The sequence below is a fragment of the Prionailurus bengalensis genome, chromosome B4 (genome assembly GCF_016509475.1).
Source record: "Prionailurus bengalensis isolate Pbe53 chromosome B4, Fcat_Pben_1.1_paternal_pri, whole genome shotgun sequence".
In the NCBI taxonomy this organism is placed as follows: Eukaryota; Metazoa; Chordata; class Mammalia; order Carnivora; family Felidae; genus Prionailurus; species Prionailurus bengalensis.
The window spans coordinates 83,286,011-83,309,562 of record NC_057358.1 but is presented as its reverse complement, the minus strand read 5'-3'; the positions used below and the strand labels follow the sequence as shown (position 1 = coordinate 83,309,562).

The following is a 23,552-nucleotide window of genomic DNA, read 5'->3' as shown; positions in this document are numbered from 1 at the left end:
TTGATCTCACAATTCCTGAGATCAAGCCCTGCATCAGGCTCTGTGCTGGGGCATGGAGCCTGCTTGAGATTCTCTTTCCCTTTCTCTCTGTCCCTCCTCCCTTCAAAATAAGTAAATAAACATTAAAATTAAAAAGTAGTCATGCCCCAGAAAAAGACAAAATATTAATAAAAGAAAGTAGTGTCTTAATTTAGTTTGCATTTCTTTTTTTTTTTTTTAAGTTTATTTATTTATTTTGAGAGAGAGAGAGGATGCATGGGAGGGGCAGGAGAGGGAGAGGGAGAGAGGGAATCCCAAGCAGGCTCTGTACCATCAGTGGGGAGCCCCACGCAGTACTTGAACCCAGGAACCCTGAGATCATGACCTGAGCTGAAATCAAGAATAAGACACTTTACCGACTGAGCCACCCAGGTGCCCCAAGAATATATACATTTTTATAATCTATTTACTTGTTGAAAATTTTTCTTTAATTTGCTTGCTTTTACTTTTTTTATTGAAGTATAGTTGTCATACAATGTTATATTAGTTTCAAGAATACAACATAGAAGGGCACCTGGGTGGCTCAGTTGGTTAAACATCTGATTCTTGATTTTGGCTTAGGTCATGATCTCAGGATTCGTGAGTTCAAGCTGTGCATCAGGCTCTGTGCTACAGAGTGGGGTCTGCTTGGGATTTCCCTCTCCCTCTCTCTGCCCCTTCACAGCTTGCTCTCTCTCAAAAAAAAAATACATGAATAAACATTAGAAAAATACAACATAGTGATTTGGCAAATCTGTACATTACACAATGTTCACTACAATAAATGTAGATCCCTTTTACCTTTTTAAATAGATTTGTATTTTTATGTAGTCGCTTGATTTTATTCCTCAGACTTATTTCCATTGCATTTATGCTTAAAGAGTCCTCCAAAACTGAACTTATATCATTTTTATGGTATATTTTAAATTTTTTTATTTTACTTTTTAATCTATAATTAATGTCAGCATTTGGTATAAGGTGAGGTGAGAATCTAGATAGATTTTATTTTCCAAATAACCAGTTGTCCCAACATCCCATTGAATGATTCTTTCCTAAGTGCACTGTTTAAGATGCTTGTTTTCAGTAAGGCTTTAAGTACAAACTAAGTTATCTCTTGAAAGAAATGAACAGAGATATTTATTTATCTCTGTTTAAATATCTCTATTTAAGAAATTGTTTTTCATGACTTTTTTGGGTCTATTCCAGTCCTCACATATTATGAATCATTTTCACTGATTCTGCCTGTGGATGTTAAGTGATCAGTGCTGTTGATTAAAGTTTGTAATGATTGTAAGCAAGTATGAAGTTATTAACCTTTGAATACCTGCTTTATGGATAAATGCAATAAGCAACTAATGATTCACTACTTTCCATGAAGGCATTTTCCAAAATCTTTGGGCTCAAAGGCATTTTCCTGAATGTTTAGTTCATTCTACTTTTTAACATTCTGGCTAACTCACTTTAGGGGGGAGGGAGAAAGGTGGTGTATATCCTTTTGCTACAGGAAGCACAAAATTTTAAATGCGTATTCTGACAACTTACATGTGTTTAAGGTCGTTTGGTTTAGTTTTGTGTTCCTAACAGTTTAAGCTACAGTTGGAGTAGTGGTTGTTCCACAAATTATCCCTTTTGGCTGAATTGGTGTAGTTCACCTCTCAATGAGTTTACAGAGATGTGGCTGGCCAAGGTGCTGATTTCCATAGGAGGTTGCTATTAAAGACATTTATTTATTTATTTATTTATTTATTTATTTATTTATTTATTTAAAATCCTTTCCCTTGAGTGTTATGTAACTTGGGAAAAGGAAGAACTAGATTTTAAAAGATGTTGCTTGTTATAAAACCATTTTATTTCTTTAGGAAAATGGCATCAGAGAATTTTAAAATTAGTTTCAAAACAATAATGCCTTTTCTTGGCATTAAGTTTTTCAAATGTCCTCTGCTATTGACATTATTTGTATCTTACTATCTTCTTGAAAATAATAGTGGGCTTAAAAAGGTATAGTGCTGGGGCACCTGGGTGGCTCAGTTGGTTAAGGGTCCGACTTTGGCTCAGGTCATGATCTCATGGTCCGTGGGTTCTAGCCCCTTGTCGGGCTCTGTGCTGACAGCTCAGAGCATAGAGCCTGCTTTGAATTCTGTGTCTCCCTCTGTCTCTGCCCCTCCCCCACTCACGCTCTGTCTCTCAAAAAATGAATACACATTAAAAAAATTTTTTTGTTGTTAAAAAAATAAAAAGGTGTAGTGTTCTATTACTTGGTGCTGTGGGAGAGAAGGGGTTAACAAGTGTGACTCTTGTTTTTGTTTTTTATTGGACAGGTGCATGTTTCTACTTCAGGCTTTGTACATAGACTGGATATTCTTTTAAGGAAGTGATAGGTTCTTGTTCAACAACTTTTTTTTTTAATGCTGCCCAATGTTTTTGCATACCTCAATGAATTTCTCAATACAGTAGTTTTAGCATTCACATAACCTTACTCACTTATACTCTCCAGAAGAAAGTAAACTTTTTTTTTTAAGTTTAATGTATTTATATAATCTCTACACCCAACATGGGGCTCAAACTCACAACCCCAAGATCAGGAGTGCATGCTCTTCTGACTGAGCCAGCTAGACTCTGCAAGAAAATAAACCATATTTGTGAGTGGATATTCTTTCAGTACATTTGTGTGCTTGCTAGTGAGACAGATGTTAACAGGATTTTGAAAAGGTTTCACTTTATGAAAGATAGGCTAGGAGGAAATCCCAATTACTACTGGATTAAACCGTAGTGAGAAGCTGATAGATGGGGGTTCAGGGCATGCTACCCCAAGATGTAGCATCTTGGCATATTATATATTTTAAGCTGAGGGAGTTTAAGAAAACATCAGGAGCAGGAAGGTCTCTTTGACCTCCCCATCTTACCCTTCTCTGAAACAGACCATAAAATCTTGTGAGAGTTGCCTTCCCTCCCTCCCTCCCTATACCTTGAGGAATTTAAGACAAAGGGATATTGAGAGGAATCTAAGCAAACAGGCCTTGCTTGCTCTGTTTCCCCCTAGTTTACTACAATTGCCACATACTCTTTACCGTATCATATTCCTTCACATCTGTCCACTCTTCCTCAAACGTAGCATAAAAGTACGTAGCTCTAACTGTTTCTTTGGGTCTTCATTTCCTTATGAAGTCTTTCGTGTCACGTAAAACTTTTATTAAATGTCTATGCTTTTCTGTTGTTAGTCTATCTTTGTCAGTTTAAAATTTCAGACTCAGCCAGGGACCCTAAGAGGATCAAGGAAAAATTTTTCCTCCCTTACAATATTAAGAGTGAATTTTTTTTTTTTTAATTTTTTTTTTCAACATTTATTTATTTTTGGGACAGAGAGAGACAGAGCATGAACGGGGGAGGGGCAGAGAGAGGGAGACACAGAATCGGAAGCAGGCTCCAGGCTCTGAGCCATCAGCCCAGAGCCTGACGCGGGGCTCGAACTCACGGACCGCGAGATTGTGACCTGGCTGAAGTCGGACGCTTAACCGACTGCGCCACCCAGGCGCCCCAAGAGTGAATTTTTTAAAAAATTGAGATGTAATTCATGTATAATAAAATTCACCCTTTCAGTGGTTTTTAGTATATTCACAAGGTCGTGCATCCATCATCACTGAATTCTTGAATTACCAGAATATTTTCATCACTCCAAAATGGAACCCCATACATCTTAGCAGTCACTCCCCATTCACTTTTCCCAGATCCTGGCAACCACTAACATCTACTTTCTGTCTCTGTGGATTTGCCTGTTCTGGACATTTCATACAAGTGGAATCATTTGATATATGCTCTTTTTGGTCTGGCTTCTTTCCTTCAGAATAATGTTTTCAGGGTTCATCCATCTTGTAGTATGTATCAGTACTCCCTTTTATGGTTGAATAATATTACACTTATAGGTGGATCTATCACATTTTGTTTTATCCATCAGTTCATAAGTTGATGGACATTTGTTTGTTTTCACTTTTTAGTTATTATGGATATTGCTGCTGTGAACATTCATGTATGAGTTTTTGAGTGAACATATGTTTTCAGTTTTCTTGGGTATATACATAGGAGTGGAATTACTGGATCATAGAGTAACTCTATGTTTAACTTCTTGAGAAACTGCCAAACTTTTCCAAAGAGGATGCACCATTTTACATTCCCAGCAACAATGTTTGAGTGTTCTTGTTTCTCACATCCTGGCCAACCCTGCTTACTGTCTTCTTTTTGATTTTAGCCTTCCTAATGAGTATAAAGTGATATTTCATTGTGGTTTTGATTTGTATTTCCCTGATGGCTAATGGTGTTGAGTGTCTTTTCATATGCTTATTGGCCATTTTTATATCTTTGGAGAAATGTCTATTCAGATCCTTTGCCCATTTTTACAATTGGGTTATTTCTCTTTTTCTTGTTGAGTTGTAGTTCTTTATATATTATGGGTAGTAGACCTTTGTCAGATATGTGATTTGCAAATATTTTCTCCCATTTTGTGCGTTAATCTGTTTACTTTCTTGATAAGGTGCTTTGAAATACAAAAGTTTTAAATTTTTATGCACTCTGATTCATCTGTTTTTTCTTTGGTTGCTTATGCTTCCATGTCGTATCTAAGAAACCATTGCCTGGCATGGTCATGAAGATCCACCCCTGAGTTTTCTTCTAAGTGTTTTATAGTTTTTGTTCTTATGTTTAGGTTTAAGAAGAAATTTAACTTCAAAATTGGTCTTAGCTTCACCGTAAAACCATTTTGGACTGGCAGGCATCATTGCCTTTTTTTGTGTGTGTAACTTTGCTTTCTTAAAGTTTTGTTTTGTTTTTTAGTTTATTTAAATCTATCCATCTTTTTACCTAGACCAGAGTGATAACTGCATTTCCACTTAGAGTAGCACTTGATAAGTTGGTAAGTACAATATAGAACCCAAGGAAAAAGTTATTTAACTGTTTTGTGGTAAAGAAGGTAGCTGGTACAAACTTGGGTGGGAAGATATGAGAAAGTGGTCGCTTTTAAGCCTTGAATTGGCTGAGATTGAATACAAACTTCTGAATGGAGAATCTTCTGTCTTGGCTGAATGAAAGGGACTGCGTATGTTAATTGACTGCTCTTAAAACTTGAAACAAGACAGTTGGAAAAAACGATTTTGTGATCTTTTAGCATCTTCTTAAAGTACTATATATACAAAAACATTGTCAAGTCTGTTTATCCTATTCAGGAGAAAGAGAAAATAAGTAGATGGGGTTACTTTAGCTCTGCCTTTATAAGGGAAGCAGGACCTGGGTGTGAATGTCAGTTAAGCTATTCACTGGTTGTATGACTCTGGGCAAATTACTTAATCCTTCTAAGCATCAGTTTTCTATTTGTGGAATAGCGATTATGAGAGTGCTTGACTCATAGCATCGTTGGAGAGTTAAATGATAGACAGCATACTATCTTAATAAACACTTAATAGTAGTTTCTATTACTGCCTTTTCTGGGTTAGTTGCTATTTATAACATTTAAATGATTATATTTAATGGAAATAAGACTGCCTTGTTTCTCCTCTTGTTTCAGTTTTCTCTTTTTTTTATTAATTTTTTTAATGTTTATTTTTGAGAGAGAGAGAGAGAGAGCACGCGTGCGTGCGCACAAGTAGGGGAGGGGCAGAGAGAGAGAGAGAGAGAGGGAGACACAGAATCCAAAGCAGGCTCCAGGCTTCGAGCTGTCAGCACAGAACCTGACATGGGTCTCCAACCCATGAACTTTGAGATCATGACCTGAGCCGAAGTCAGCCACCCAACCAATTGAGTCACCCAGGCACCCCTCTTTCAGTTTTTCTTGTTTCTCAGTCACTGACATTTTAACCCTAGCTTTAAAAAAAGTGGTCCGTTTCAATGGTATTGTAATAGCATCATAGGGTAACAGGTGGTAGCTACACTTGTGGTGAGCATAGGTAAGGGATAGGCTCCTGGAATCACTGTATTGTACACCTGATGCTAATGTAACATTGTATGTCAACTATACTTCAATGAAAAAAAAAGTGGTTGGTTTAATTCTTTTTATGTAATAGGTTGTAGTTATTAGCTTGTCCTGTTGTCTTAATCCTTATTTCCTTTCTTTGCATAAAGCTGGAATTGACATAAACGTGGTCATGCTTCAGGAATCCCGAGTTTATAATATGAGTGACAGGCAACAGTTCTGTTATAAAAATGTGCTTATCCCAAAGTGGCATGATGTGTGGACACGGATACAGGTAATAATTTGGAGGCCCCTGGCTGGGGCAGCTTCTGTGAATATCTGTCTGTGATCAGTGAATACTTTGACACATTTTCCCCCTTCACACACAATTGGAAAAAAAAAAGTATTGTCAACAACCTTGTTAGGGCTCAGATTATCCTGAATTGTGTTTTCCTCAGTACGCATTTATGCTTACTTTGCATTCTTTTCTCTGTTCCCTTAAGTAACTTATAATACTTGACCCTGAGGTAACCTTCCTTCCTCTTTTTCCCAAAGAATCTTCCTTCTCTTCCTTCCTCTCCTTTTCGTATACATACACATATGCACTCGCACGCACGCACACACCCCCCCCCCCCCTTTCATTTAAAGGCCTTATGCCTTCTTCAGCCAGGAAACTGTTGCGTGCCTGTCAGGATGTAAACTCTTTTGCCTTGCTGTTCCTCTTCTATTTTGATTCTACACGAAATATTTCATAAGCCCCCTGCCTGAAGTTTCCCTTTGATAGGATGACTTTCATTTCATTCATTTCATAACACTATTAAGCCACCTGGCAAGCAAGAATGTCTGGCCGTAATAATGATTGAACAAAATGAGTCCTTTTGGAAAAGCTGCTCCTGCTATAAGCATAGTTACTGATAAGGGCATTGTTGTCCACATCATAAACATAAGGGTGGGCTTGTGGGGTTTTTAAATTTTCTTTTTTTTATTGTCTGATATAAAGATCATATTCCATCTGAGACACATTATAACCAACATTTACCCATAATCAGTGATTTGTGACAGAGGGTTGACCTTCTCATCCTGTCATTATGGGAAACATTTTCAGTTTTCTGGCGTGGCTTTTGCCTGACAATTCTCTCTCTCTCTCTCTCTCTCTCTCTCTCTCTCTCTCTCTCTTTCTTCCTTTCTTTCTGGCTTGGCAATTTTCTTAATATTCTGGATCCTTGTTTTGTATGCTTTCTCATAAATAGCTCTAGTGCTAACCCTTTCAGCTTGGAAGTCTTTTTTCCCCCCCTGTGTTGTTCTGCCTTAATAGTAGATTCAGCTCATGTTAACAAGACATTCTAACAGCTGCCTGTCTGTACCATGTGCAATATTATTTGCTCAATTATGTTTTAGTTCCTGTATCTCTATATTTCTTATAAGCCTTGTGGAAAACTGGCACTATTACTGATATCTACTCTAGAGTTATTTACTCTAAAGTTTTTTTAAATTGTATTTATGAAAATTTAAAATTTCTACTTTTTTCTGATCCTGATTTCACTTGTGTTACAGATCCGGGTAAATAGTTCCAAGCTGGTACGTGTCACCCAGGTGGAGAATGAAGAGAAACTGAAGGAGTTAGAGCAGTTTAGTATCTGGAACTTTTTTTCCTCCTTTTTAAAAGAGAAATTGAACGATACCTATGTTAACGTGGGTCTATACAGCACAAAAACATGCCTCAAAGTTGAGATTATAGAGGAAGACACCAAGTACAGTGTCACTGTGACCCGGAGTAAGTCTTACCTGTTTTTCTGTGGATTTTATAGTGAAACGGGACTGAGCTTTGGAGAGTGTAACTAGTGAGACAGGGAAGTCAGCCCAAGACAACTAACTCCCTTTTGGTTCTGATTATAACCTGAGTATACCACTGCTCCAGACAGTTGAGAGACCCTCTCCCACATAAAAGCCTTTAGGCCTACGATAGAGATTTCACCTTGGGTCATTCTGAATATTTCCTTACGGACATTTGCGAAGACTTATGTTCCCTATACTCCCAGTGGCCCTGAACTGATCCGCTTAGTGTTCTTCAGAGTAAGATAGGTTTATTCCTGCCCTCTGGGCACTTCTAGACAAAGTTAGATGTCCTGAAATGTATAAGCCTACATTTGAAGACATGAATGGTATAAATAATAAAAACTGAAGAAAGGTAGAACTGAATATTAAGGCTTCAGAAGTAAAAAGATTTGTGGAATCATAAGTCACTATGAAGATCACTCAGTTTATTTAAGGCTTATTCAGTGGAACTGGAAAAGTTTTCCCTTTTCTGAATGTGTCTAAGAACGTTTCACAGAGAACTGGAATCGTCATCCTGTTTTATTTTCTTACTTTTGGTCTCTCCTTGGGTACTACCCATGATTTTTGGATGTTGTGAATAGCAGAAACATTCCTGGGTTTTGCTACAAAGCCCTAGCGTTCCATAGGTGGTTTTTTTGTTGTTGTTGTTGTTGTTGTTGGTTTTTTTTTTTGGTTGTATAGGATTTGCCTTTTTTGGGGGGAATGGGGGTATTCCTTTTGCATGTACTGATTCCTCTTGCTCCTATTCTGTTTGTGGACCTCCCCTAGACTTAGAGCTCTTGAATGTGAATGCTGTGGGAGTATCTGGTATGCCACTGAGGGGCCTCCACTTGGGCCCCCTGGTCCTGGGTGAGATGTGTTTGAGTGTAGGCTTTTCCAACACAGTGCTTGTGTACCAGAGGGAAGTAGGTGGTGTTGGGCAAGAAAAGCAGCCAGTTAGAGAACAACAGAGGGCCTGGACCCAAAGTTCTAGGCAAATCTGCTGAATCCGAACCCATGAGTGATTTAAGGCATGAAAACCAGAATGGTAGAGACCCCTTGTGGGCAATTACATGAAGCACTGATGGTGTTATGCCTGGCTCCCTCCAAAGCAAAGCTTAGTTTCTTTTAGCTTTAGCATAGGTAACCAAAATAAAAATAAGATCTCCAGAAAAGTACAGGTTAGAGAGACCTACTTATATTTTCTATTTGGAAGGGTTCCCAGGCTTTGTGTGGAATTTACAATGCTGTTTAGGTGGGTTGTTTGCATTTACAGGGGTTGGGGTGCTGGCTGATTTACCCCTTCCCTCCCCAGTTGAAAATCTGCATATAACTTTTGATTCCCCAAAACTTAATTTCTAATGGCCTACTGTTGACTGAAAGACTTACTGATAACTTAAACAGTTGATTAACACACATTTTGTATGTTGTATGTATTATATGCTGTGTTCTCACTATACAGTAAGCTAGAGAAAAGAAAATGTTATTAAAAAAATCATGGGAAGAGAAAATACATTTATAGTACTGTGATGTATTGTCAGAAAAAGTCTGCATATAAGTGGAACGGGGCAATTCAAACCCATGTTGTTCAAGGGTCAACTATATTTTATTAGCTGACCAATAATGCCAACATTGCCCTTTATTCTATAAAGCGTTAAACTGTTTGTTTTCCTATTAAACAGAAGTCTTTATTTATTTCAGGATTTGACCCCAAACTCTTCTTCATTTTCCTGCTTGGACTTGTGCTATTTTTTTGTGGAGATTTGTTGAGCAGGTAGGTTCCCAGGCTAGAGTGCAGAATGGTGAGGCTTAGACCCACTCTGCTTGGCTTTTATCATGAAGACTAAGTACTGCTCTTTCCTCTTCCATGAGCTTTATGGCCAGGCCATTGCCTGCTTGGAAAATATTTTTAAATACTTTAGTAGGTGTTAGGATTTTTGCTATTTTCTTACATTGAATAAGATTGGCAAGAATGAAATTCTCCCATGAGGTTGAGCCATCATGGGCTGGGATTTAGTCAATATATCACCACCCTTTCCATCATTGGAAATAACGTGTTAAGTCCTCATTTTTACAGGGCCATGAGTTTGTTGGTGAGTTTTATACCAATCAGGGGTAAAAAAAAAAAACCCCACAAATACCAACCACTTATTCATTTCCTGCCTTTAGGAACCTACTAGCTAAGCTAAGTGTAACTGACATGTACAACTATAAAGAAAACATACAGATAACTAAACAAACATTGAACAAAGGTAGAATCAACATTAACTTTGCACACAAGTGAAAAGAATATTTCTGGAATAATGAATGAAAGCTTAACAATTGGAGTTTGAAGTTAGGCTGGAGTGAGATTGATAGAACTTGTTCCTAATTTGGGAGGGTCCTGAGAGAAACTCACGGTGGGGGAGGAAAGTCTGGTACAAAGAGCCTGGAATAGGAGCAGGAGCTCTCTCTTTTCCAGGCCCTGTGTCTGGTTATCTTTCTGGGTAATCAGTTCAGTTCCAGTTTTCTGTCTCCTCTAGGACAGTATCCTTGCACCTTCCTTTTCCCCAGTGAAGCTGTGCAGTTCTTCTGAAGAAAGACTCTCATTAAAAATTGGATTAGGGGAGATGCTGCAATGGGAGTGTGTGACTAAGCAGAGGTTTATTGTTGGGACGTATTTGAGGGCCCTCACTGATACCAGTCCTCATAATCTGGCAGCAGTTACATTGTACCAGTCCCATCAGTGTTGGCAAGTTTTAAACAAATACCTGCTTTAGTCTGAGATTTTTTTTTTCTGTTTTTTGGCTGGGATAGTTGTTCTAGTTCGAATGGTGCCATATAGGAAGAATACACACATAGTCATGAAATAATGTTTCTCTCTGCAGAAGCCAAATCTTCTACTATTCCACTGGGATGAGTGTGGGAATTGCGGCCTCTCTGCTAATCATCATTTTCATACTGTCCAAGTTTATGCCCAAGGTAAGTAGTGGAATCTTCAAATGCAGTCAGGACAAGCTTGGATAGTTAGTTGAGGGACTATTTTGTTGAATAATACAGCACTGAAAATTTGCATTGGTGGTTGATAAGTATATGTCCTACTTTTTCCTTGATTCAGGAGGGTACTTTCCATGATGGAACTTGGAGTCTGATTACGTACAAACTCCCCCTTTTATTTAAAATCCTGTGCACAGTGGGGAGTTAAAGTCTCCTTCCTGTTTGCTAATCACATAGCCAGGCTTTTAAGTTACTCAGCACCTCATTTTCCTAGTGTTCTTTGCAGACTATACCATTTTAAATATAAAGGATGTCTTCTTAAGAGATGTGGTTTTTGTGTATTTTAGTAGGTTGAGTTTTTTTAAATCATAGTTCCATTTTGTTTCTTTTATGTATGGAAAGCCTGTTGTAACTTTGTTTTCACTTCTACTCTGTTTTAGAAAAGTCCCATTTACGTCATACTGGTGGGAGGCTGGTCCTTTTCTCTGTACCTCATTCAGCTAGTTTTAAAAAATTTACAAGAGATCTGGAGGTGTTACTGGCAGTATCTTTTAAGTAAGTGTTGTCGGTTTTGCTTTCCTTTTTATATGTTTATGGGTTGTTTTAGTTCATTTGATCATGAAAAGGTGTTGGCTGCTTACAGGAGCTAATAGTTCATGCCATTTTATTAATTTTTAAGAATTGTAGTTCTTTATTTCTAACGCTGTGCAGTTGTCACTTTAAATGAAAATGGTGCTGCCAGGGAGAAAACTTTATTTGGTTGGTGTTTATAAGTACACCTCTCTTTACACAATAGGCATTTTCCTGAAAAACTATACATTGACTATATTAATATAATTGTATTTTAAATACAGTTGAAGACCTTAAGTAAAGGACTCTACATGAATCTTTCTGTAAGGTGAAGATCCTTTGGTTTTACAGATGGTAACCCTTAATCTATCTTTTGAGAGGTAATTAATCTGGATTATCATATGTTAGGCTTTTTTATTTAAAAAAAATGTTTTTAATGTTTATTTTTGAGAGAGAGAGCATGAGCAAGGAAGGGGCAGTGAGAGGGGACACAGAATCTGAGGCAGGCTCCAGGCTCTGAGCTGTCCGCACCGAGCCTGATGCGGGGCTCAAACTCATGGACTGTGAGATCATGACCTGAACCAAAGTCCGACGCTTAACTGACTGAGCCACCAGGCGCCCCTAGGCTTTTTTAAACAGACAGTTCTAGTGTTGTTCAACATGTAGCTTTAATCTTCCATTTGAACCAAATAAACTTGGGAGCAACAGAAAGGGTAGAAACTTAAAGAGATAAATATATTTGAGTAATGAAAAAAGTGTGAATAATTGAGGAAACATCTTGTCCATTTTCCTAATTGAATAGGTGCTATATAGTGAATGTATTGCTGCTCCCTGCACAAATTATTTTTACCAGTTATAGATGAAAAAGAACGTTTTCTGATAACTCTTCTCATAGGCTATGTCCTCACAGTTGGATTCATGAGTTTTGCAGTCTGTTACAAGTATGGGCCCTTGGAGAATGAACGAAGTATCAACCTGCTGACCTGGACCTTGCAGTTGATGGGCCTATTTTTCATGTATTCCGGTATCCAGATACCACACATTGCCCTTGCCATTATCGTCATTGCACTGTGTACTAAGAACCTGGAGTACCCTATTCAGTGGCTGTACATCACCTACAGGTGACTGAAAGGCAATATAACTTTGTAATGAAACATGCAATGTGGGATGTAGTTGTGGCAAAAGGGTACAGAGGTGTTGACCTGGGAACCTCTTTGTTAATGGAGATTTATTGTATTATGCTTCTGCTTTTGTTCCTTCCAAGTCTTTCTTTTTAGACTGTCTATAGGCATTTTTATAATTTTATTCTAGCCATTTTATATAAAATAAAAGCATCCAGTAAAGTGTCATGTGTTCCTGTGACCACTAGGTGGTGCAGAGTATATCACTTTTATACCACATGCCTCAGGTCACCAGGTTTCAGATTATTTCACATTGGCTCTCAGATCGCTTTGGGAGTTCTAGTGTTCAGATGTATTTGAAAGCATGCTATCATCTTGCATAGTGAACATGGAATGGTCATAGGTTCTGAGGTTATCAGTGGCTGTTTTATTAGATAGTCATGGTGATGCCTTCAGTTTGGGGAATCCAAGTTAATGGACCACAATGTTATATCATCATTTTCTTGTCGTTTTTCCACTTATTGGAAAATAAATATTTTGTCTATCATTTATTGGGAAATAAGTGAATTTATCCACATTAGTGAATAATATTGATTACTCTGACGTCTTATTCCTAGTCTAACATGTCAGGAGTATATTACAAGTCAAGGTGTCTATAGAAGAAAGGTGGGAATGATGACTCATAATGTCCAGGCTCTCTGCTGTATACTTGGCTCACTGAAGCGAGCTAGAGGGCAGGCTGGATAAAAATTACCGATTAATGATTCATGATGTTATTTTGGTGAGCACAGAAAGATGTGTAAAGCAACAGAAAAGACTGTCCCCCCTCGTCTCCTGACAGAAGAAGAATATCGGATACAAGGAGAGGTGGAGACCCGAAAGGCTTTAGAGGAGCTTCGAGAATATTGTAACAGTCCAGACTGCTCTGCTTGGAAGACTGTCTCTCGAATCCAGTCTCCAAAGAGGTAAACCCTTGGCCAGCTGTGCTAAGCAGCTATCAGGGTAATTGTGACCTTGAGTTTTAACAGAGATCATACTTCTAGATAATCATTTTGTATTGGTGGCTATGTTTTCCTGTTCACCTAGGAGTAGTTGACAGAAAGATACATGTATCATCATATGTTAAGCAGTAGCCTGTTTTCTGCTGCCTCAAGGAACTGTCTACTCTAGATTTGATTGTAGCACTGAGAGGAGAAGACCATATTAAGTTTCCCCTGTGATAGTTTTGCATTGCTCTCCGAGTCTGATTATTTTTTTGGGGGGAGGGGTCCTTTTTATTTGGGAGCAATTGTACCAATAAGTATATGAAGCTTCAGTTTGGAATCTTGATGGCATACAGTTCATAGAGCCATAAACATGAATAAATGTGTAATGCCCCCTTAATCTTCTCTTATCAGGATTACAGATGACTAAAAGAACCTTGGCACTTTCCTAACTAAAAAAAAAAAAAAAAAAAAAAAAAAAGGGGGGATAGGCTAGTGCTTATTAAGCAGGATGCCTGGCATTTCAGGAGATATTGTCTTATGATCCCAGCTTTCCCTTTCTCTTTATTTCTTGATTTAGTCTACTTGCCTGCCAGAATAAGGTTAGACTTATTATAATTTGAGTTGTAAGTGTATCAGATGTTTTAGTTCTTATTTTGAAAGGAAACCAGAAAGGGCAGAAGGCAGGTTCTTAAAGAGTATTATCTTCTTTTTTCCAGATTTGCTGACTTTGTGGAAGGTTCTTCTCACCTCACACCAAATGAAGTTTCTGTCCATGAGCAGGAATATGGATTAGGGAGCATTATTGCCCAGGATGAACTCTATGAAGAAACATCCACTGAGGAGGAGGAGGACTCAGATTCTCGGTACCCCACTGTCACACAGCAGATCAACTCCTGACTTAGGTGGTGGTCGGTTATTTTTATGTGGACTGGCTTGGGACCTCGATGGTCCATGTTGTATGTGTGTGCAGCTGCTTCTCAGCTCTTTGAAACGGGGTGAGATAGTACAGAAATTCTCCCACTGAAATTAGAGGTCTGAGCAGGCCTCCCTCTGGCAATGGTCCTGGTGGTCTCTGTGGGATCCCTGAGGAAGGAGAGTGGATAAAATATTGAATGCTTCCCAAAGCTTCCCATTGGTTGTGGGCCCACCTTTATGTTTCAAAAACCAAAACCAAAAAAACAAAACAAAACCAAACCCCAAAAACAACCAACCAAACAAAAAAAACTGGATGGCCACAGCTAGCACAGCATTCTAGCTCTTCTTAAAAGTTCATTTGGTGGTGGCATTTCTGCCACCATAGCTGGCACTCAAAAGTGAGAACTATTATATGTGTGCAGTAATGCTTTCAGATCACAGGCTGCATCTTCCAGAGAGAACTCCACGCATCTGAGCCTCCTTCACTTCTGTTTTTATTTGTCTCATTTTTTAAATGAATATATATTTTTAAATGTAACAGATTCATGTTCCAGAACCAGCAAGTGCTCCAGATTGACAAGCCCATAGGCCCCTATGTTTATTAATATGGATTATCCGTTAAAGCCTCAGAATTGTTGTGTTGAACTTTGAATTCTCAAAATACGATATTCTAAGTCATGCTTGCTCTTGGGAACATGCCTGTAAACTCTTCTGTAGGGGAGGTCTGCAGGCTTTTTATTGTATCCCAACTTTTAATTGTATCTTAAAAAGACGTTTGCATTCTTTTCTTCCCATTCCTCCTTGCCCCCTTTGCCCTTTCAGGAAGTGTCTATTTCCTCAACTGTGAAGTATGTACAATTTAGAGTTTGTTTCATTTCTTATATTCTCTCCCTCTTGGTTTGTAGCATTATATCTGCTAGTTGGGAGAAGTGATCATTTTTAGAGAATTTAAATGCTTTTTACAGGTTCTTCATTTTTCCTGTCAGTGGGACACATATCTTTGAGTTGCTGTGGAACCAAGAAACTTTCCTTTTCCTTTCTCTTCCTTTGTCTGCCCATTCTGCCTATTCCTTTCAGCCTTTCCTTAGCCCCTGTACACCCCCCATCTCCCAATTTGGCTAATTTGTAAGCTCTGAAACTTGTCTGTGAAGTTTCCTTGATACAACATATAAATTGCAGCTATGTAGCTGCCACAATTTGCATTGCCAGGAAACAGACCTCCAGGTAACCTTCATGCCTCTGGATGTTCATTCACCCATCAGGATCAGACACATTTTTCCATGAACTTAGTATATTTATTTGCAGTTCCATTTCTGGCTAGAGATTCATGCTGCCTTTTATTACATTGGCATTAGTTTCACATTCTTTTGCCATTGGAAAGTACCCTTATAAACCAGCAATGTCATTTATGAGGGAACAAATTCCCAAGTCTCTGTCATTTGCTTGGTTCTGTCTTTATGATCTTCACCCTCGTACCTTGTAAGAAGCTATAATTACTCTAGCCAGGAAGCTAGGCACTGAAGTCAGGAGCATAGCATCAGACTCACTGTTTACCATGATCATGGAGAAGGCAGATGAATTTTTAAAAAGCTGCAATGACTCCTTCAGACCAGCCACTCAGCAGATAATCTTGAAAGACCCTGGGCTCATTACTGACTTCTAAAATGTCAGCGCTGAGACTCCCCGCCCAGGTGGCCAGTTGACTATTACCACCAGTGTTTCCCACAGCTTTACACTGTCCTAGAGTGACAACTACCTCAATTGGCAGCAAATGTACATAGAGTAGAAAGTGAAAAAGCAGTATTTGGGCAGCTGCTGTGGGTTAAAGTTGCAGGGCAAAGGAATTTTATATCAGGAAACCTTTATGCCTTTGTAAATTAAGTACATGGTAAAATTTTATTTCTGTGTGAAGAGCTGTTAAGACCTCTGGGATATATTCTTTTTTGCTCTATTTATAGAGATCAAGATCTAGCATATTTGAGCATAAGTTAATTTGAAAAAAATAGTTCATCAGTACAAGTGGTCTCAGGATTACCTGGAGACTTTGGTGCCTTCCCTCAAATAGCTCCTTAAGGAGGTGGTAGCTTGCCTCCAGGGTAACTTTTCCTGACTCTTTATTTCACTGAGAAAGCACTGTGAAGCAGGGAAAGAGTCTCCTCTTTTTCTGTTTAGTTAAACTCCTGTGAAATATAGTTTCCATCTCCAGACCAGTTTTTTCACCGTGTTTGAATTTGGGGTAAGCTCAAACTCAGTTTATTACTCCATGTCTGGTCGTCGGAGAACTGAGCTGTAGGCAGTGGAGGTGACAGCAGATCCCACAGCATGAGAGCTGCTCTCAGACAGTGAAGGACGGTGCCCAGTGCCTTTGGCGTGCTGTGTGTCCTTGCCCTGCCTGCCTATATGGCTCTGCCCCAGATGCTTCAGAGCCTCTGTGTGCCTGAAGATTGTTTGACTCCATAAACCTTCTCCAGGAACTTCTGTTGTCTCTCTCTTGGCCACTTAGTCTGCTGGCTCAGTCACTACTTGAAGCCCCCATTTAATTTTCTCTGGCAGTTACAGCTCTTGCAATTCAGCATAGTCTCATCTCTCAGACTGATCTCATCAAGAAGGATTGAAGGGATAACCATGGAGTGAGCTGGACATTGGAGCCACGTCTGCTGCCGCGTCAGCGTTTTGCTTGCAAATATCAAGCTGTAAATTGGCCCTCTTTAGGGCCAGGGTCTCTTTAGCATCGGAAATCTATCGCCTCTAATTGGTCTGACCAAGTTATGTAGAGTATGACTGCCATTAATGGGAATATGAAAGCCAGCTGGCCTAAAACATTTCCCCTTCACTTTCCCTCTCAGATTGCTTTCTCGAGACCAATGGAACCAGTCACCAAAAATGAGGACAGTTTAGCAACTTGGATGTCTTCTAATAAGAAAGTCCTATCAGCCACTTCATCCCACCAAAACTAGTTTATTTCCTTTTTTTTTAATTAAAAAAAAATATTTCTGTCAGCGCAGAGCCTGTTGTGGGGCTCAAACTCACGAACCACGAGATCATGACCTGAGCCAAAACCAAGAGTCAGACGCTTAACCGACTGAGCCACCCAGGTGCCCCAAAGCTAGTTTATTTCTCCCCCCAAATTCATGACTTTTTGTCTGTTACAAAGGGGATTTTGCTGATCATAGTGTTCGGGCCCCAGTGTTCTATTTTGTGCTGTTACATCCCATTCAAAACCTAGCCCTCTCCTTACTGATGGTGTTCCCTTCAATCCAATTCCCACCTGGCACTTAGGTTAGAGAGTTGATGAATGAAAGGGCCCAAATAGGCCAGATAGTCCTCCCTGGCTCTGACATCCATAAAAAGCTTGGGAATGGATTATGCAATTGCCCTCAATCTTTTTGTTCCAGAAAAAAAGACGGGCTCAGATGGATGCCTGCGTAAAAATGGTTCTTAGCTGTGTACTCATAACTTTTCTCTGAATTGAGTAGTGAAAGTTGAAGTAGGAGGAAAGGAAATTAAATGTCCTTCTAGTATTCCTTTGGACTCAGGTCTGACATATGAGATAATAACCTATATTGAAATGCCAAGAACTTTATCTTAACCAAGGAGAGGGCAGTTTGACAGATTTATTATGCCTTCATGTTACATAGGCACTGAAACTAAGTAATAAACACATAAAATAGCCATTTGCACAAGACAAAGGCACCTAAAACCTTTTATGTTTTGATGTAGCAGAAATTGATTATAATTTTTAGAGAAACCTATGCAATTATGGTGATCCAGTGGTGTCTCTTGGTAACTTAGCTTATGGTTTCAGTTGCTGTGGAGTTGGATTCTAGATGGTCACTACCTTGAAAAGGGTGTTTGGTGCCTTATGTGTTGGGAGCCAGAGCCTGCCGGAAATAAAAGTAGATTCATGTCAACATCAACACACACCTTTAGTGGGGGTGGGAATGGCACACAGCCTCCCCCAAATTGGGGACTTGGGCTCCCACATCCCTGCCCATGTGTGTCATCTTCCTCTTTACACTCTTGACAGTAACTTGAAAATGGTGAAATCATCTTCTCTGAACTTTCCTATAGTATGGGCGACATTCTTATCATGTTAACATAATAGATAGCTCATAATGTGAGTGTTAGAACTGTTACAGCCTGCAGTTGCCTCAGTTTCCCATGTTTCTAGAATTGATGGTGAAATAGCAGGGGTAAGGAATTACTTGGTAAGTTTTAGCCTGTGGGTAATGCCTTAGTGTTATTTAAAAGATTTGTCATTTATATTTAAAATAAATGTTCACGAATGTTTGAAAGGAACAAAACGATCAGGGATGGCTCTTTGCCATGGGTCTCATTTTCCCTCTTTTCTGTAAGAAAAAATAACAGTGTCTTATTATATATTTTTTCATTTTTATTGTACAAGTTTGTAAGTAATCCAAATTTTAATAAAGTTTTATAGACTATAGTGGTTTCTCTTAATGAACATGTACTTTTCTTATTTGGATCTTTTGAAACAATTAGCTTCTAAGTTCCATCTTTCTGATGAAGTGGTGGTGATGCCATCTATTTCCTTTCTTTCTTCACCACCACTGCCCAACCTGGGTCTGTCTTGGTCTATTTCCATCCTGGGACTGGGTGATTTGCCAGAATGCCAGATCTCTAAGGGGTATTCTTGCAGGAGGCACAGGTTGTACTACCATGTTGTCTCACAGAAAAAAAAAAAAAAAGTATAGGTTATTCCTAGTCCTTGTACTTTAGTTCTTTATTTTTAATGGCATAAAATATCTCTTGTTTTTCCACTGGGGTGAGGGGAAGACCTGTGCATCCAGCTGTGGATATCTGCCAAGAGCTTTGTGTAGGGCGAGAGAGGGAGCAGGGCTGTAGTGCGTATCAGGGGCCATGGAATAAAAACTTCAGTTATGTCTAGGCCCAGCTTCAGTAGGAGAAGGCTGGTACTTTCCACCTTCTTTTATGTTTTAGCTACTTTCTTTGCTCTGTGGATCCGTTATGGCATTTGCATTAATTCTGTGCCTGTGTCCTCTCTTCTCAGTTATTTAGACTACATGGAAATCTATTGTCCATTTTTCAGACCAGTCATTGAGAGGAAGAATCGGGATGTAGACCATATGTAAATTTATGTAGATTAATGCACACTAATGGCGTTTTTTCTCCTCTCCCCCATCTTTTTTAAAATTTATTTATTTATTTTGAGAGAACACGCACGAGTGGGAAGTGGCAGAGAGAGAGGAAGAGAGAATCCCAAGCAGGCTCCACATTGTTAGCATAGAGCCTGATGCAGGGCTCCATCTCACGAACCATGAGATCATGACCAGAGCCAAGGTCAATAGTCGGAGGCTTAATGGACTGAACGACCCAGGTGCCCCTCTCCTGTCCCTTCTATAACTATACTAGGTAAATAAGAGACACTGAATTAATAAAAACTTAAGGCATAAGTGCTAGATGTGCAACATTGTAGGGTTTTAATGAGGACAAAAAGAGATAAAGTGTGGGGCGCTGGGCTGGCTCAGAAGAACATGTAGCTCTTGATCTCGGGGTCATGAGTTTGAACCCCACATTGGGTGTGGAGATTACTTAAATAAAACTTAAAAAAGGTAAAGTGTGTAAAGGCGTTCTTCTCAAACTTGAACATGCTTAGGAATCACCTAGGAAGCTTGTTAAAATGTAGACTTCTGATTCAGTAAGTCTGGGTTGAGGCCCAAGATTCTGCATTTCTGATAAACTCCCACATGATTCCGATGTGGGGTGTGGACCTCACTTTGAATAGCAAAGATGTGAAACACTTAGCTTGCTTGCCTGGTACACAGTGAGTACTTGATCAATATTGTTACTAATTAACAGCAAATAATTTATGAGAGTCAAGAAGACCCTCTACCACCAAGCATCTTCACCAAATCTGAAAACTTCTGCATTTTTATTGTGTGGCATTTTTAAAAAAGGAATATCCTTGGGAGGACTTCTGCATGTGAATTACGTTTAATCAGATTACTGCCTTCCCAACTATGTTAAAAATCAACACTAAAGGATCTAGAATTGTTTGTTTGTTTGTTTGTTTATTTTGAGAGAGCAAGAGAGAATGAGAATCCCAAGCAGGCTTCACACTGCCAGCAAGAAGCCCAATGTGGGACTTGAACTCATGAACCATGAGATAATGACTTAAGGTGAGATCAAGAGTCAGACGCATGTTTAACCAACTGAGCCACCCAGGCCCCCCTAGAATTGTTTCTTCTTCTCCTCTTCTTCTCCTCCTCCTCCTCCTCCTCTTCCTCCTCCTCCTCCTCTTCCTTCTACTTTTTTTTGGCCAGCTGTTTCAAAGTATAATTTATATGCAATAAAATTTATTTTAAGTTTTGCCCAGTTTTGACAAATGGAGTTGATTGACACTTGTGTAACCACTACCACAGTCTGATAAAGAGCATTTCCATCACGCCCAAAGTTCCCTCATGCCCCTTATGCAGACTAGAAATGTTAGTGGGGAGAAGAGGAAGGGGGTTTCAGAATCACAGTGGAGGAAGACCAATAAGCTCAAGTTACTTCAGTTTTGCCTGGGGATCAGAAGATCACAGTCTTGCATCCTCCCTGCCTCCTCCCTCCCCACCCAGGAATGCTTTGCCAGACCTTAAAATCCCCACTGACTTGGATGTGTGCTTGTAGCTCATTAATTCAGAGTGACCATTCATCCCAGTTTGCCCAGAATCTTCCCAGTTTTAGTATCCCAAGTTCCCGTGTTCAGACATCTCACCCCAGGTCCCAGACAAACCAGGATGGTACGTTGCCCTAGCTGTGATGTTTATGCCACTGTTTCTCAGTCTGAGGTTGCCATCTCATTTTTTAGAATCATTTTTCTTGTGTGAGCACATAGAAGGCACTCAGTAAATGAGTGTGTGGGTGGACACACAGATAAACCCCAAGCTGTAGGCAGCTGCGGATTCCTGGCCTGGAGAACAGGAGACCTGGGTTCTGGTTCCAGCTTTGCCGAGTTTGCAGTCATGTGATCCTGGGAAAGTGGCTTCTCACCCCAGGTCTGTTTTCTCCATGTAAAATAGGGGATCTGTAGCCCTTTCTGCCTCTGACACAGATACTGCTTCCATTTGTACATGGGGTTGTGTGCCAATGGCACTTCCACTCAGCTTGCTCGCTCTCTCCTTTCCTTGCCTTTTTTCTCCCTTCAGATATATATAGTAGATCAATAAATCATGTAAGGGCAGGTTGATAATGGAGCTGCTGATGGGTCAGGCGTATGCAGGCGTATGCAGAGTGCTTCTGCGAGAGCAGTAGAGTTTGGACCTTGAACCAAGCAGCTGTGGCCGGTAGTTGGAGGATCGAGTCTATCTTCAGCTAAGTGTGTGTAATGACCCGATTCGCTCTTTGTGCATGCCTGGGAGAGAGGATGGTGGGCAGAGGGAGCCTGTTGTTTAGGAATTTTCCTGGGTGGGTGAGGGGATGCCCTGGAAAATAGGATAGCATAAGTTTCTTATCTATTGGAGGCATCTATTTCTAGCTGTGCCCAGGAAGCAGCGTCTCGGGGTCTCATTCAGGTTTCTCGCACAGAAGGATTAAAATCAGAAATACCAAGACTTGGGCTGAAACCTATGGCTGACTTAGAGTCAGGAAGCTGCATTCTGTTTCTGGTTCTGCCATATACCGTCTGTGCAACCTCTCTGAGCCTCAGTATTTGCCTCTAATTTTCCTTTTCAATGGAGTGAGTAGCTGCACTGCCTAGCTGACAGGGTGTTGTGATTCAGTGAGATGATACAGGTGGGAGTCAATGAAACTGACATCTATACAGATGCCAGGTGGTATTACTAACTTTAGTCTTTGGGTCTGTTTGTGGGGGCTGACTTATGGGGGGAGGGAATTTGGGGATTTTGTCTGCTTAGTTCTCCAAATAATGTCATTAATACCCTCTGACTCTCAATGAGATAGGAAGGTTTGAGGGAAGTACTGTTTCTTTCCTAGGAAGACACTCCAGCCTACCTTCCTTTTTGACAAAATTCCTGACTTTTTGGAAAGCTTTTCCTTAGCTATAAATTCCACTCCTGCTCTTACTTCCAAATTTTGGGGGCAGTGGAGCAAGAACTCTACCTGAGCCTCTCAGCTAAGCCCAGCCAGATACCCTTTCCTACCTAGAGTGGACTTTCTCATGTAACCGAGCATCTCCCTCTGGGCCTTCAGGCCTGTGAAGGGTTAAGTGAGCCACACCCTTAACAGGAACAGCCTCGGACTTTGTGCTGAGCAGCCGTCTCTGGCCTCTCTTGGCTTGACTGGCACAGGGAGCCTGAGCTGGAGGAGGCAGCACAGTGGAAGGTCAGAAGAGTGGACACTGGCAAGAGGAGGGCAACCTCTTTCCTGGCCTGCCCGACACCATGGACAGCTCCCAATAACGAAGGCATCTCTCCACCCTTGGTGCCTTGGAACTCCTATGCCCCCTTCCTGTCAAATTGGGATTTCATCCACCATTTTACAAGGGACACTGAAGTTACACCCTAGTTTGTTCCAGTGTTGGGTGAGTCTTGCCTTGACCTGTCCCTGTTCTGCATCTTTTGGGGTGCCCTATCTGGGAGCTGCTTTGTTTTTCCCTTTCTCACCTCCAACCAATCACATTCCCACTCCCCTCAAATCCAAATCCAAAGAAGATGGCTTCTTCCAGCCCTATTTCTGTTTCTCACCCTTGCCTGCCAAGTTACTTAAAAGTTTAACTTCTGTTTTTTAATCTGGAGCATGTGGAATAGTAATAGTTTCTACTTTGTGAGGATACTGTTTGTAAGCATCAAATGAATTAGTATATGTAGTGTTTAGAGCTCTGCCTGGCCCATGGCACCTGATTGTTTGCGATTGCTACTGTCAGTATTCTTATTGCTTCCTCAGTTGTGTCCTTCCAGGAAGTGACAAGTGCTCTCATTTTCTGGAACTTGGGGGAGGCATAGTGAAGGCTGAAGGCAGTCTGTGTTCCCCTCTTGCCCCACCTTCAGTTCCTGCTTCCCTCCCCTCCCCCGCCCAGGTTCAGCATTGCTGGAGACTAGGAGGATGTGGCTCTTTTATTCCTGTTAGGGAGTAGCCCTGACCATTGTACTAATAATTCTGTCCTGCTCCAGGCCACCCCACCTACTCGGTCCCACAGGCAAGACTGAGGAGGGCTGGGCTTCCTCCTTCGGTTACACCTGCCATGTGCCCACTGCGCAGGGGATGAGCCCCACAATAACTCTGTTCCTCCTT

General features: G+C 40.2%; 1 protein-coding gene across 1 annotated transcript in view; it reads left to right on the top strand.

Moving 5' to 3' along the window:
* Nucleotides 1–18,643, top strand: part of NEMP1 (nuclear envelope integral membrane protein 1) — a 31,644-nt gene extending 13,001 nt beyond the window's left edge. Inside the window, exons 4-11 of the mRNA XM_043564279.1 lie at nucleotides 6,124–6,248; nucleotides 7,508–7,727; nucleotides 9,470–9,542; nucleotides 10,636–10,729; nucleotides 11,185–11,299; nucleotides 12,210–12,435; nucleotides 13,227–13,400; nucleotides 14,138–18,643. Of these exons, the coding sequence (XP_043420214.1) occupies nucleotides 6,124–6,248; nucleotides 7,508–7,727; nucleotides 9,470–9,542; nucleotides 10,636–10,729; nucleotides 11,185–11,299; nucleotides 12,210–12,435; nucleotides 13,227–13,400; nucleotides 14,138–14,318 (1,208 nt within the window). The 3' untranslated portion in view covers nucleotides 14,319–18,643. The remainder of the gene's footprint in view (nucleotides 1–6,123; nucleotides 6,249–7,507; nucleotides 7,728–9,469; nucleotides 9,543–10,635; nucleotides 10,730–11,184; nucleotides 11,300–12,209; nucleotides 12,436–13,226; nucleotides 13,401–14,137) is intronic.
* The last annotated feature ends 4,909 nt before the right edge of the window (nucleotides 18,644–23,552 follow it).